The 16,316-nt window shown below is 43.8% G+C and overlaps 1 protein-coding gene across 6 annotated transcripts in view; it reads right to left on the minus strand.

The window, feature by feature from the left end:
* The window catches only part of ZNF536 (zinc finger protein 536), a 351,982-nt gene that overhangs the window by 104,922 nt on the left and 230,744 nt on the right, over positions 1-16,316 (minus strand). The window contains exon 9 of one of the 6 annotated variants that reach the window (XM_040615514.1): positions 11,544-13,700. The exons of the other annotated variants lie outside the window; for them this stretch is intronic. Within the exon in view, the coding sequence (XP_040471448.1) occupies positions 13,687-13,700 (14 nt within the window). The 3' untranslated portion in view covers positions 11,544-13,686. Of the gene's footprint in view, positions 1-11,543; positions 13,701-16,316 lie in introns of those variants that run through there. 6 annotated transcript variants of the gene reach the window in all.

Raw genomic sequence — 16,316 nt, forward strand, 5'->3', positions numbered from 1 at the left:
TCCTTCTATTTAAAATCTTATTTCTGCAGGTAAGCTAGAAACCAGAGAGCAGCAGTGATGGTGGAGGTGCAGCAGAACCTGGGCAGCACCGGCTGTTGGGCTGCTCTGAGCACAAAGCTGGGGTGCCCCAAAAAACTTCACCATCCCGGCCCAAGGCCCACCACCACGGCCGCTCCAGGCACCGTGGAGCAGTTCCCTCCCAGAGCCGCTTCTTTCTGAGGAACGCCTGAACCTGCAGGGTATAGAGAGTTTCTTGCACAAGCCTTCCCATGTCCCTGTGCATCCACGCAAGAGCAACCACAGCCTCGGCCTCAGGCTGTTGAAACAAAACCACTCCAGCTCCAGCACAATTCCATTGTCATGGATATTCCAATCCCCTCTGCCATGGGAAGTGCATGGGAGAAAAACCACTTAGGCACATTCAGGACTGTTCTCTTTAAACAATAAAAAGAAGAAAAGACTGCAAGAACAAACATGCTGTAGCTTACACCGAGTCACAGGTCACTTGCAGAGCTGCGAGTGAGCAGATTCCTCCCCCAGCACCACGAGTCCCTGCCACGGCAGAGGGATGCTCTGCTGCAGCTACAGAGCAGTGCTGGCCACGTCAAAAGCAAGTTCCCGGTAGAAGCAGGAACGTTTGACCAACTGGTGGCTGAAGACACAGCAGCTGTCAACAAGACAGACAGACCAAATGCTACTGACAGCAGAGGGTTCGAGGGGAAGCCACCGACACTCCCCACGCTCAGGGCTGTGTGGCAGCATCACTACCTGCTACGAAGCCCAGAAAGGGGCTGCACGAGGCTCCTGGCCCTCCAGCCCCACCGGGTGCAGACAGGAGAAGGTTTCAGCAAGGTCTTACTGTGGTTCTAAGGCGCCGCTTGCTCTCCTGCAAAAAGGGTGCTGTGGTAGCGAGCAGCACCCCGGTTTAATCAAGCGAGAGATGAGAGCAGCAGGACCTGGTGCCTGGTTAATGATGCACGGCTGCTCCGCTGGTGCTTCGTTAGCCTCTCACCCTTTCGCTGCAGTAACGGGCTGGGGAGCCTTACCCAAACAGACTCTTATATAGGGTATTTTCCTGCTTTCTGGCTTATTTCTAGGGGAGAGATACAGGGATAATTAATTTTCCATGTATTTTATCTGTTTGTGATTCTACTCCAGGGAGCACAGGGAGTACTGAAGCCTGTTGGTACACTTTGAAAGGGAAGAGGGGGGGAAGCAAGTCTAAGATGCATATTCTGTTAAATAAGGCTGTAAAATGGACCTTTGATGGCTCTTTGGGTCAGTTCCTGACGAGTATTTATTCCATTGGCAATGGTCTCTAGGACTATCCCAGGCCACAGTATTGATGTATGTTTCTTTAAGAATATACATAGCATTTGCAGTAAAATATAGAGGATATGCCATCCTAATTTTTATTATTAAGCTAAATAGCCATGTAAAATGTGTATAGCACATTGGCACTGATTCCTGCTGTACTGAGGCTCCTTTGTAAAATTAGCTAATTAGTTCTCCCCCCCCGCCCCTCCCCCCCCCCCCCCCAACTTTGCTTGAATAAATTTGTGGTTAGCACAAGTATGAAGAATTTTGCTTTTCTTGGCTAATTTTTTCTCTCTTCCCCCCTTCTCAAAGGAAACTTCACCCATCTATTGAGACAGCACTGTTCGCTTTGGATAAAGATGACTGCCTGAAGAAGTAACATTAGCAAAAATGTATTTTGTGTAGCAAAAAAGCTGCTCATACTTTCTCTGAAACTCCGTTACGGCAAAAGGTGAATAAACAGATTCTGCAGGCTGTTATAAGCTTGTTAATTCTTCAATAAATTAGCCACGAAAAAGTGTTAATTAACCAGTAAAAATGTTTAGGGATTCTTGAGGAAAAAAGCATAAGCACTGAAAAAGTGTATACTTAGCGATATGTAAAAAATACAGGTTTTTAACTCAGTTTCTGAGACTTTTACAACAAAGTGCAGGGAAAGACAGATGAAATTATGTTCTGACTACATACACTGAATAAGCCCAATGGGAACCTCTGTATATAGTTATCAGTGGCACTGAAATCTGCTTAGGAAAGCAACAAGTCTTTTGTTCTGTTGACAACAGTTATTACAATTAATTCATTTTGTGATTGGTATTTGCACTGAGTGACAAGGTGTTATTTTACCTCAGTAAAAGTTAAAATGGTAATACCTACATGCGAAATAACACTGAGTTTGCTATCACTCAATAAAAGAAAAGCCCCTTTTCAGAAATGCCTGCTCAGCCACCACTCCTGCAAACCTGAAATATTAGCATCAGGCTTCTCCCTCTCCTCTTTCCCCAGATTTTTTTGGTTTTGCTCTTCTAAAAGTTTCTTTTTTCTTTTTTTTTTTTCTTTTTTTTTTGGGGGGGGGGGGGATAAAAAAAATTGTCTACTTTCTGTTAAAAGACAGAACAAAACACAACATAGCTAAAGGCCTCCAAATGCTGAGCTGCGTCCTGGGGCAAGGTGCCCGCTCAGATGCAGGAGCTCTGGAGGTGGCATTGCTGAGGGCAGGGCACAGCGGCCCCCGGACTGAGTCCCGCCAGCTGGACTTCAGCAGGGGCTGGCACAGTTCCTTGGGGCTGGTGGGCTGACAGCATCCCCTTTATTGGAGCAGGCGAGAGGCAAGCCCAGCCATGAGCACAGTGGTCTTCATGCCGTGCTGCCACGGGAGCAGTGAGAGTCCTTCAGCCCTGAGCCTGCAGCGCTCCGTGCTAGTGGGATGCTGTCTGCCCACCACCAGCACCGCGCACAACTGGGGGCTTGCTGCCATCTCACTCCTCGCAGGGATGTGGGAAGCGTCCAGCCCTGAGCGGTCCTGGGCGGGAAGAAGAGGGTTCCCTGCCGCTGGAGGCAGGGCAAGGTGCCAGGAGGACACTGGTGCTGTGTAAGCCACGGTCCTCCAAGCACCAGCTACGAGTTACAGGGCTTCAGGGCTACTGCAGGTGCTGCCGAGACCTGCCCGTCTCACACGGCACCTGGAAAGGCCTGTGCAGAGGCTGAGAGACCCTGAAGGATGTGCAGCTGCACTGTCCCACCGGAGAAGCTGAGAGCCACCACCAGTACCTCTTTCAGACCCAGCACAGCCACGCCTGGCCCTGGCCCTGCTCTGAAATACCTGTACACATCTGCAGAGGAGGGGGCCCTTAGCTGGCCAGAGACCCTCAGCTGCCCATTTTTAGCACAAGAAACACAAAACAGGGAGCAAGGAGCATTAGGTGATATAAATTTTACCTTTTGTAGCAGGACCCAGCAAACCAAGGAAAGTTTGCAGCGCTGGCAAATGGCAAATAACCCATTAGCTATGGATAGTTCAGCACGTCTCTACTTTTATTATAAGTTAGCCTCACTAAACCATTGACTTAACAGAGAATCATTATAAATCCCCATTTTGAATTTTTTTATTAGCCGTATTTATCACCTTCTCAAAATCAATCCTATATTTTTAAATTAAAATAAATGACTACTTGTACTGCAATCAATATTAGTACATTTCCCTTTTTTAAAAGGAGAAAAAATGGAATACAAAGAAATGTCCTTCTTTGGCTGTATCAATCCAATTTCAATACAATTCAATATTTAATAAATATAATCCTCTGTGTCTGTGCAGGGAAACATCATAAAAAATGCAAAAGGTTTCCTGGTCTCCAATAACTTGCATGAAACAAAGTGTTTCCTTATTCCTTCCATAAATACTGCGGTCTTATGCTACTGGCTTTTTCTTCCTGCGTATTAAAAAGAGTTTGCTCTGATTATGTATAAGAAAGGGCATTTACATATTTCATGATTAAAAATGCTACCTACCATCTCCAAAAAAATTACCATCTTTATCTCTTTGTACTTCTTTGGCTTGCTGTTTTTGAAAGGGCAAAAAAGGAAAAACCTTATATAATACCTAATTTGTACATCTGTGGTTTCCCTCTGACTTGTGTAGGCACCATATGTTTTTAATTATCATAATAGCCTTAAAGAACCTGTTCAGTGGGAAACACATATGATCCTTTTATTACTGGTTTGTAATTTAAACAGTTTTAACAGAAAAGGTCTGGCTATAAGGGACTGAGAGGCACAAAGGTCTAAAAACCCTGTTATTGACCTCTGAAAGCATGAGTTCAGATCCCACCCACCGAGGTGGGACCCGGCTCTCCCGCCTCTGACAGAGGTAATCAGTCGCATGTGAAACGGCTCTTCGGGACCTTAAAAGACATAATCTCCAATCTCAAATGACTCGACGTTTCAGTCAGCGGCTGACACAATGAAACCGGGGTCTATAAACATTATCGCGCACCCGATCTGCGCTTTCTTCTCCCTGGCGAAAGCTTGCAGAGCGACGGTGCCCTAGGAGAAGCGCGATGAACGCCAGAAGCCCAGAATTTCAGCAATTCTCATTAGTTGTTGCCCTTTCCAATTCCTGGTTTTGTCCTTTATGCAAATGCAAGACTGGTGAGCACGCCAGTCTTCCAGCCACGGGAAACAGTCAGATATTTGGAGGTAGGAATTAAATTTAACAAGTTCAATTCACTCCTGATTCTGGACATCTAAACACATAATCAGTCTGATAATGTTATTAATTATCATCCAAGTGACAACCTTTGACACTGGCATGCTCCCACAACTTTCCTACTCCAATAACTCAAACAGAAAATCGTTGGCATGAAAACCCACAGTCTTATGAACAGAAATCGCAAATAAGCAGGCACTGAACATACAACTGGGAGTGAGCAAAATCCCCCTTTTCAGAGAGAAAGCAGAGGCTCACACAATAGCTCAGTCACTTGACCCAAAATGAAATTCTGCACAACTTTGTCCCCAAACAGATAATTTACACCCCAAACAAAGAGCTGGGGGGAGAAGAGGGTGGGGAAGGGAGCCTAGCTAAAATTACACTGAGGCTGGAAGTCGTTACGGCTCCATCTCGGGAGATGGATGGTGTCCTCATTAGAACGAAGCTTTATTTAGACGGACGGACAGAACCCTTATTAGAACATTAGGCTGAAAAGTTTAAATGTCAGGAAATACAAAATTAAGATTTTGCAAATAAATGCTGACTTGGAGGAAAAAACTCAGAGCTGCCTGTACAGATCCCACTGGAGACTTAGGAAAAATGAAATCACTCGGGAACAGCAATCTCCCCTGCCAATCTAACCCTTCGAGGGTATTCCTGGAAACCTCCATTTCACAAAAGCCGGAGGAGATCCCACTTGTTGGGCAAAGTGGTTTCCCTTCATGATATAATGCTATTGGTTCCATCCCTGACAGCATACTGAGCCCTGAGGGAAGGGAGGACTCAGAAGGTGCCTCTTCCCACCACCCGTTTAGGGCAGGGACCCCAGGCTGGGGAGCCCACCCAGAGGAGGATGTGCTGATCTCTGAAATCCATTTCCAGCAGCACAGACCCCAAAAGCTGTGCATCAGCCATTCCTTGCCCTTACCTGTCTCGCTCCCCATCCCCAGGCCCTCTGCTTTCTCTGGGGAAACTCAGGTATTTTGCAGTGATGGAAAAACAGCTTGATTATCTTGCATACAAAAAAGACAGTCATTGTTTTCTGTTTTACCTGAAAGCTAATGGATCTTGGGATACCAGACGTGGATGCTCAAAATTCCCTCTGGAGCCTTTCTGGTGATTTGTCGTCTCCTGGTTGCCTTTGGTGCACACCGGTCTCTGCTGAGGTAATATGTGAGCTATTGCACACTAAAAGCAGATTTTTGAGAGAGGAAGTGCGTGCACACACACATACACCCAACGCCCACCCACCCAGGCACCCTCCACCCGCTCATCCTGCACCTTGCTTGCAGGTCCTGCTCCAAAGCACAGTGACCTGAGGAGGAACTTCCCATCTCAGAGGCTTCAGTGATTTGGGTGGAAAAGACAAGGCAGGACTTGCTCCTGAGAGAGGCACAGCACTGCCGAGCTCTGCATGGTGCAGTCCCTGTCCTCTTACGCCAGGGTCATGGGAAAGAGCTGTGGGTGCTGCTGGCCTCTGCACCTTGCCGAGACAGACCCAGGCAGCTGGCGAGACAGACGTGCCGACAGAGGCAGCCATCTCCACTGGCCCCACCAGAGCTCCCTGTTCCTCCCGGCGGCAGTGACTCTCGTGTGGCACAGGCTCACCCCTCTGCATGCCATGGCCTTGTCCCCTTTGCCAGGCTCTAGGCCTCTGCATCAGACTTTCTACTGGGGCCAGGAGGGGATGCTTATGGAAACAGAGCTTCTGCTGGGATTAGAGAAATAATAATAAAAAAAAAATCTTGTATTTGATCTTCTAAATAAATACATATTTTTCTTTTTTTTTGGTGTTTGGTTGGTCTTTTTTTCCAGTATGAATCCAGTGAAAATCTAGATATTCTTTCCCACAGCTTCACCTACCACATCATTAGGAAGAAGTTTTCTGGTGAAATAGAAGTGCTCAGTATTTAACTTGCAGCACGGGGAGGAAGGCAGGGAATACCACGCGTTGCAATTGTGCAGCCAGAGGATGGTCACTCAGCAGGCAAGCCCTGCTCTTGCACAGACGGGTTTGTGTAACTCTCACGCCAGCTTCTAAGCAACTGACTCTGCCAGCCACCAGCAAAGGAGGGAGCACCAATGTACCCCACCAGAACGTATCTCCTCGCCTTTGGAAAGACACACAGGATCCATCATCCATCCATCTGTTGAACTCACGTCCACCACCACCAAGTCAAGTCAGCCTAGGAACCCTCAGCAAAGTGCTTCCATCTTGTCCCCTTCTCCCATACATATACGAACACAATTCTACCTTAAGAGAAATCCCAGTTCTGGGCCTGAGAAAACTCTTTTCTTTTTCTATTTAAGGATCTTCCTTTCACGGTAAGGATCCTCCAAATTTCCAAAAAGTGGATAACAACAATACCACTGTGATCCCATCTGTACACAGCAATGGCACTGTAATGCATAGAGCATAAAACACCAAATTCCCACAGACAGCATCTGTCTTACTACAAACAATGGACCATTATCTTGTAAATAATTCTGATTAAGCTGCAGCATTTTCCCCAAACAAACAGTAGGGGAGCAGAGGGTGAGGATTTTTCTAGTGGGAGTGCCAGTTTTCTCCCTCCCCAGCACTGACACTCAGTTTTTTATTCAACTGATTGCCCCCCTCCCCTCCTTGCACTGTCTCCCATGGCTTGGTTTTCATCTTCTGACCTTATCCAGCTGTCAATCATTTTGGCAACTAAAGAGGGAGCCGTCATGTTAATGGGATTCCCACCTCTATCCTTTGGGAAAGCTTTTCTGGTTTGTTTTTCTTTCTTTTTCACCCTTTTTCTTTTTCACACCTTTTCCAGTTATATAATGATCAGCAAATACACCCATCAACCCTCCTGTTGTTAGACAGTTCTTGTGTTAGAGGACGGAAAAATCAGCTGCACCACTCGGTGCATGTCGGTGCTAGTCAGTTTGGGGATGTCTGTTGTGCCGGTGATGCGCCTTGGTGTGTTTGGCATCTGGGTGAATGTGGCATGGAGCAGACTTCGCTGAGCAAAAGCTGGTGCCCTCCTCAAACTCAGCTGGGAGAGCAGAGCCCTCAGCTGCTCGTGGCGGGGACAGGGCTGGGGGCTGGCCGGTCCGTGCTGGTGGGCTACCTGCCCACGCAGGACCAGCACACTGTGCTCCTCCATGCTCCAACTGGCAGGATAAACCAGCAACAGGTTTACCAGGAAAATTTGAAAGGATTTGAAAGAAAACCAAGTGCACAGACCAGAAGAGGGTTAGCTGTGCAAAGAGAGAAGTGAAACATGACACAATTAGGGCTAATGTGGCGGTCCTTTCTCTGAAGGTCCACAAACTGACCTACGGGGCAGCTGTGAACTGACAAGAGCCACCCAGAAATCCTGCATTTTGTCTTTCTCCTGTTCATTTCAACGTACAAACCTTTTCTTATATGTCTCTTTTGATAAATGTCACATCTTTATATGGCTGAAGTGTTGGTTTTCCTTCCCTGCATCCTCTTAACTTGCCTTGTTATTCATGTGAGCTGTTCATGATCAAACACACTTCCTGGCTTGAATAAAACAAAAAAAAATAATAATATAAAGTAAAGCAGCAAGGACTAATCTAGGTTGGTAACATTGAAAAGCAGGCAATAAAAAATTTAACTTACAAGTAGCAAATTGAAGTCACTGCCATTCAATTAAAACCCACACAACAGCCAGTTCAGCCACCAGACCAGCGAGCGTGAGCAGGAACGCCAGGACCTTCTGAGCACTGCGGGGACCGAACACTGAGCATCACCCTGACACTGAAAAGGAGGGGACAAAGTGTGGCAGACAGCATGGCAGGTCCTCAGTACTGACAAGGGCCTGCTCACGCAGGCACAGGACAGGAGGACCCACAGGCTGGCAGCGGGCTTAGGGCAGACAACGCACCAGACATGTTGCTGCGCCATCACCTGCCTCGGGCACCGGTGCTGCACGGCTCCACAAGGCGGCTGGGGCTGGCGTGCTGCAGCGGTGGGTTAAAAACCAGCGGCTCAATGCAGCTGGCACTCCGAAGAGCCCTGAGGTCAAAATTCATGGATTTGGTGGAAAGATACTGTGGCCAAAATATGGCAAATCTCCGGCAGGTGCAGAGAGCCCCCGAGCGCCGGCTGCGTGTGGCAGGTGGGGGCTGAGGCTGACAGTGGGTCCCAGCACAGGGCTTGCCACACCGTGCCGCTCGGGAAGTCGGGCTCACCAACACTGCTGGGATATCGAAGGGATACATACACCCAACATATATTTTCAATGTGTGTTTATTTTCATCCATAAATTTTTATAGCTTACTGTAGTTGTATCAGAGAAGGAAGCATTTATACACCAAGGACTTATATAATGTTCTTCCTCTTCAAAGTGCTTTACAAACATTAATTAATTCATTTATCCTCACAGCACTCCTACCAGGGAGATAAGTATTATTATTTTCCATTTCACAATGGAAAATCCAAAGTGGAAAACTTATGTTTTTTCCATGGTCAGCGAGTGAATCACAGGCAAACCTGCAGGAGGAGCGAGGGCTGCCAGCTTCTGAACGTGAGCCCCCCTCCCCAAATCTTATTTACAAGACTCGCATTCTGCCAGAATCATGGCACATATCGGGATATGCCTTGGGTTTTTCCTTCAGTAAGAGATAATTAAGGAACAATTCCCTCTCTGATCCCCAGCATAGCATGCTATTTTCTACCCCACTGTTGCTCTGCGAGCTGAACAATGGCTGTTCTATGCAGGGGACGGCGCTACAGACGCCCCGGATCAGAGGAGATCGGCTTAAAGAAACTTGCTGGCCTGTGTCTCCCTCCACGGACAATGGGGCAGGCGAGGCGGCTTGGGTGCAAACGCCTGACACGGGGGCAGCTTCAGGAACACCTGTTTGTAAATGACAGTGCTCCGGGCAGGAGCATCTGCTAGCTGAAGTCACTCGCATCCAGTGTACCTATCTAGAAATATCATGTACCAGGAAAATTGTTGTGGTTTCTGGTGTTTGGTCTCAGTCCTAAGTGTATTCCTTTTACATTCGTGCGGGAGGGATGCACAGTGCTCCTGCTTCACCTCTGTGGTGCTGCTGTAAAAAAGGTGTAAAAAAAGGTGTTCCTGTCTGCTCCTTGCCAGCAAATGTGTGGCTGCTTCAAATGGCAATAACAGTTAGCGTGAGCTTGAAAGGCTCAGTTCCAAGGCATCTCAAAAAATAAAATTGTGACCAGGTCTTCTAAGGAAGTGTTTAGATCAGAGAACTTAAATCAACATCAGGGATGAGAAATTGGGGAAAAAAATCCTGATTTTATAATTTCTGAGAAAGACGTGTTTCACCTGCTACAACCCTTGTTAGTGAAGGCCTTACCCACCCTGTTTTTTTCCCCACTAGTTTATGTTTTGACAATAATAAAAATGCACAAACCCCCCAGACCTTCTAGGTAATTTCCTAGCTCAGAAAAGATGAATCATCAGCAAAATAAATGGCCACATTAAGACAGCGTATTGCAGAAGACATGTCCATGTCCTACTGGGGAAAGGCCCATACCTAGACATTGCTTCAGAACAACCAGAACAATTGTTTAGTGATAAATGTTTTTCGCATATGACTCATCAACCCTTGAAAACAGGATTTCTTATATAATACAAGTGCTGACACAGCCTTCACTTGAGTGGTGTGACTGCAGCTGTATAATTACAACTTTAGATGTGATGTTATGGACCTTAAGTTACGCCGTTCAGACAAATGCTCCATTGTATTACAGAGATATTTTTTCCTTAGTCATAGTGCCCACAGGACAATAAGGACTATATTCACAGCTCACTGCATAGAAGTTTAGGCATGTAACAGCCAGCGGTATTACACAAGATGAGATTATACCCTATGGGGGTTAAATGGATTCATAATTGCCACTTTTTCTTGTCTTTTTTTCCTTTGCTTCTAGTTGATACTTTTTTGGAAGTGCTCTCCAAACGAAAGGAAGAACAATATCACACTGAGTCTGGATAAATGTTACAGTTGTCTCACAAATGCTGTATTATTTCTAGCCCTTCCAAAATAATATAATTGTCCTACTGCTGAACTACAGATTTTTCTCAGTATGACACAGAACACTAAAATGTCAGGTCCTGACTCATGGTGTTTTGGTGGAATAAATAAAAAGTATCAATATGCTATTCAAAACTGACAGCATTAACGAAGATGTGACACTGGGAGCCCTAGTCATGTTTTAGCTTCCATGGCGTACTCGGCGGTGCACGAAACAACAGGCCACCTGTTATGGGACCCATCCTGAAAACACTTACCATAGACCTGAGTGATGCTACTGGGACCGATGCGACTGGATGCTTGCTATCCTATGCTTGCTTTATCTTGGGTAAATCGTATGTGGGTCTGAGGAGGAAGGCTAGTCTCAGGATGCTTATCGCACATTCTTTCCACGGGGGAAAAAACCCGAGAGTTCAGTGCTATCTGCAGTATTGAAGACTGTGACTTAATGTAAGGCTAGGCAAGATTAACCAAGAAAGATCACTCACGGGTTGTATGCTCCTGGTATTTCTCCACTGTGATAGATGTATATCCATTACTCACTAAGGCTCTATTTCCAGCTGCAGGTCTGGACCCAGATATGTAGGTCACCCTGGCCAAGCACCCAGGCACTAATACTCACACCTTTAATCCATCCCACATTCTCGTTTTTAACCCAGTGGCATCCACAAAAATTTCTGCTGGATTATAATACTGACAGAGGAGAAACAGGTCCCACATTCCCAAGATACTTTCTGTGACAGAGGAAACAAGTCTAATACCCTCCCTTATATACCTGCCTAACCACACACGGCATCATTCTAACAACAAACTGCTTCCTTAGAAGACTGCATTTTTAATAAATACCCTTTACAAGGCCAACAAGGAGCTTTGCAGAGTTTGCCTCTCAAAGCATCAAAGAACTGTGGATTGCATGAGTGGTCTTTGGTCTACCAAAAGGTACAACAGTTTCTCAGAGGTTTGTTTGTTTGTTTTTTTAATGAATTAACAAAATGACTCAAAACTGCACTAATGGTTAACAGCTTTTTTTTATTAGCAACACTGAGATAAGTTATTGAAGCATTTTAGTATTGTTTTACATTCCATTCAGAAGTGACCTAACTTGTAACTCCATATACATTTAAAGATATAGTTTGACACTTATTCAGAAAGCAACAATTATTAAAACTTACATACCTTCATTACCAGGAAACCTTAATATATTTTCTAATTACTTCCAACAATACTCTATTCCAAAGCACATGATAACCCACTAGAAGTTTACACATTTCACTTCAATCACAGGTTTTAAATTGTGGATGTCAGAGTGCTGTTCATTGAATTTTACTGTCTTTCTTGGTTAATATTGGAAAACCTGGCACAATATATTAAGCTAGAAATATTGCTTAAAGAATATGAAAAAAGATAACTACAGTATTTTTTCCTGCTAAAGCATTACAAAATACAGGACCATTAAAAACTCAAATAGAAATGACAATAAATAACCTTAAAAATGTTAAGAGAATTTTCACTCATACTAAAGTCCATTGCCAACGCTTGCCAAACACATAAATAACAGAACATATTCAGGACCTCTATTTTTGTACCATTATGATGGTTTGTTATATATTGTGGATGTATTGTGTATACATATATTAATGCTTACACTTAAGGTATATATCTTTTTCTTTGCTGAAACAATTAATAAGCCTCAGGTAATTATTTAACCCTGGTACTACAGGTAGCTAGATAGGTGGGAGTAAACCTCAGAAATTCCAGATATGCAGTACTGTGCCTAGCAAGATCATCTCCACATAAAGATAGCCTAAGTTCCTTAGATTACAAAGATGGATTTGGTTATTTATTTCTGAAGGCCTGTAACATAAAATTATAATTGCTGTCAAATTAATTGTTTAAAATTGGCCTCATAATAGGTATTAATCGTACACTTAGTTTTGACTTACAAGAATGTCTAAATTGTTCATGTTTATGAGCAGTTATAGGAAATACTACACCTCAGACACAAGGATATATATTCCTGAACCAAAACACAAACCAGAGCATTGTCTCACTTTGGAAAGACCTGGAAATATCTCTATGCCTCTGCCTAATCCTAAATTATAATTTAAATTTGACCTGGATATGACAAAAACAATAAGAATATATTGTTTGGGAGATTAAACTTAGGGTAAAATCATACAGCTCTAAGCTTACATCATTATTTTGTCTCTGCAAAGAAAAGAAAAGCCTTTCTGTGCTAGGGATTTGCCTTGGTGCGGCTGGCCACTGATGTCTGAAATCAAGGCACATACCAAGGCCTCCTTTTGCAAACACAATCCCCCTTTCAGATCTGGTGCTAGGAGGGACTGAATGCCTCCAGTTTCACTGGGAATAGAAGGTACTCAGCACTTACTTGTATCAGATATTTGAGGGGTTAATTTCCAGGAACGTAAATGGGATGGGAATGTTACACCACAATATGAAAAATGGTAAGAAATAAAAGTTTTCAAGAGTAAACAAAACGGTGGTACTGAACTTATCATCTGACCGATTTCTGATACAACAAAATACAATCAAATCAAATTACAGGAATAGAGCAATGAAATTGAAAGTCAAACAAACATAGGACCTGATTCTGCAATCCTTAGTCATGTAAGTAGTCCCACTCATCGAGAATGAGGGATGCAAGACTGGGTCCTTAGCTTCTGCTTAGGAAGTCAATGTTGATTCAGACAGTATCTTTTCTAGCCAAAAATATGCAGCAAAAGGAAAGTAACATAAACAAGGCTAAATGTCAACAGTGTTTGCAGACTTACAGACACCATCCATTTGTTTGTACTGAAATGACTAGCGAACCATTTGGCAAATACAATGCTATTCACAGACCGGCCCTTTTATCCAGCAACACAAACTTCACTGGATCACTGGCATTCCCAGTTAATTAAAAAAAGGAAGCAAGCCATATGAGTTTGGTTTGATATTGCCATGTAAATGGCACTGCGACATCCAGAAGTGTGGCTGAAACCCAGGCACGGGGCCGAGGCGCTTATTTCCCATTCAGCAGTACAGTTCGTACAGCAAAAGCAGGCCTTGACCCTCCTAACTGAAACTAAAGGAACCTCTTCAAAATCACCATCGTGGGGTAAAGAAAATTCTGCAGTGAAACTTCTGTATCATTTCATTCTGCCTTGAAGGAAAAGAACATTCTGGTTACTCCTTCAACTGCAGATCAGGACAAACCGTTGGGTTCCTTAAGCGCCTTACAAGATACTTTAAAGGGGCAGGAGTACTACAGTTTCTGCAGCAGAACCTTCCATTGCCTTGTAGCTGTCCTTTTGCTTCTGTTTAATATGGATTGTATAATTTAAGAGAGTTACAATAAGGATTCAAGTTAAGCCACTATAAACAATTAAAAATCTTTTTCTGTATTTTATATGTTGGTGGTAGTTCTGAAGGGGTTAGCATTATAATCTTTTTGGTTTTGACACCTGTGGCAATAAGCGATTTACAACAACTAAATTCACTATTTAAACACTGGGGTAGAGCACTATAATTATGTGACAATAAAGCTGTAATAATCTGCCACAATTGATCTTCCCATTTGCCCAGCCCTCTTGTCTGTGCCGCAGTTCCACATTTGGAAGGTATTTCAGAAAGTTACAATGCTGAATATTTAATAATTCTGTTCAATGTTGAATGCTTTCTGCTCCAAAGGAAACCAAACGTGCTCAGCCCTTTGCAGGATCATTCCAAAGCTGCTACCGTACATCAGAAGGACCCTGCTCTGTTTTCATACAGTGAAAGAAGTGATAATGGGGTGGAGCCTATGCCGGAGAAAACAGCACTAATTGCAGAGGAAAGCAAGCATGAATGGAAGCAAATTAGATTTATAGGGACAACATGGAACTAATACTTTTGGACATCATTAAGTGTGAGTTCAATAGCACTAAATGGTTAAGCAACCAGCTAATGCTCAGGACTATCTCTGGCCAATAGATCTGTAGCCCATCGGCTCTTCTGTGAAAGCCTAAGTATTCCCCAGCAGAAAATGCAAGTAGGGAAATTTTACCATCCTAGACACAAGGCAGAAAAATTCAAAGGGGAGAAGAGAGAGAAAGGAAAGGGTCTGGTCATAAATAGATGCTCTGCAAATCACATGTAAATTAATGACTTGGAACTGGAGGCAGAACATTATTGCAATACAACTACATGTATATGGGAAGACAAGCAGAGAAAGAGAAAAGCATAAATGGAAAGGAAAACAGATTGTCCAAAACTTAAATACGAAGTAGGTCTAGAACCTCCAACCATAACTTCTCAAAGAGCAAGGTCTGTGAAAGCAAGTACACGGATGCTCAAGACAGCTACCAAGCCATGGAGCCATCATCTGGGGCTTCCCCTCCACACTGGACTACTGGCTGCCAAGCAGAAAGGAAAGGCACGTCTTCTTCTTAGAAACTGGGTGGTAGCAAAGATTAACAAGACTGGCTCCTACGTATAGTCACTTGAGACTCCAAAACCAAGTACAGGTCAGGAGTAACTCTAAATTCATCAATGTTTTTTTGTTTTGGTTTGGTTTTTTTTCTTTCTTTCTCTTCTTTTCTATTCTCCTAGATATATAAAGGAGAAATATTACAAAAAATTGTGATTTTTCTCAGCAGCATTTTGACATGGAAATTTCTGTATCATGCAGTAATTACAGTTCTTTCCTAATTGTGCCTTTCATCCCTACAGCCTGAAGCACGACAGGAGCATAAATGAATCATGTCTCTTTCTACATACATCAGTCTCATTCTACATATAGGGAAATTGAGGACTGCTTCCCCCATGTGTAGTGATTTTCCAAAACAACAATGGGAGTTGGTGGCATTCTCCTCTAGAAACTAAACCCTTTTTGTGCCAAGATTTGTGCTTAAAAACTGACCCATTATCTTATGGTAAAATCTGACAACTAAAAATGATCCACATGGATCACTGAAAATCCCAGCTTGTTCTCACGCAGCCAGAAATTTAACTCGATTAGTGTGGCCAATCAAAGATGCAATCTCAACTATCTGAGGCTGAGATACTTTTTTTCAGTCTTATTTTCACTGGATTCTGACTGCGGAAAGAGCACCACACCTTGCTGCCTTGATCGTGCAAGGACTGTGTCAAGTCTATCAGTGTCCTCTCTTGGGATGTCAACAACCCACACATCAATGGCTGCAAAAAGAAAGGCAAATGCATAGCGTCTCCCAAAATACAAAGGAACACAAGGATCATGCCCTGGAATCAGGTGCTGGAGGTGGGTCTCAAGTTTGATGTCTCAGGCAGTGGGAGAGACAAAGGGAACCACAACTGAGGTCATGGGCTTTGTGCAAGAGGGAAAGAAGGCTAATAAATGACAGGGTGTTCCTGACAGCTAATCTGCAAGTGCAGAAACATCAGGTGAGATTCCCCACACTAGCATGCACAGATGGAGTGTGATTTCACAGTATAAAATGTCACTGAGAAAATGAAAACTTCCAAAACCCACTACTTTCAAGTGGGTGGTGTCCAAGCCAACCAAATAAAAAAAACTACTGACAAGGGGCTTGCTCATACTCATCCACCTTTGCTGTGAGATATTGAGAAAAATAAAATAAGATATTTAAATATTCAACCTTAACATGTATATTCTGCAAACACTCAATAGAATGTCAGTAAAGAATTTTAAAAAGCTGTTTTTGGAGGGGGGAGAAAGGAGGACTCGCACTGCATTTTCCGTTTAAAAATGGCTTAAAAAGTAGAACAGACAAGCTTCTGTTGGTTGCTTTTTTCCTTC

Source organism: Falco naumanni, chromosome 15, assembly GCF_017639655.2.
Source record: "Falco naumanni isolate bFalNau1 chromosome 15, bFalNau1.pat, whole genome shotgun sequence".
NCBI classification, from domain to species: domain Eukaryota; kingdom Metazoa; phylum Chordata; class Aves; order Falconiformes; family Falconidae; genus Falco; species Falco naumanni.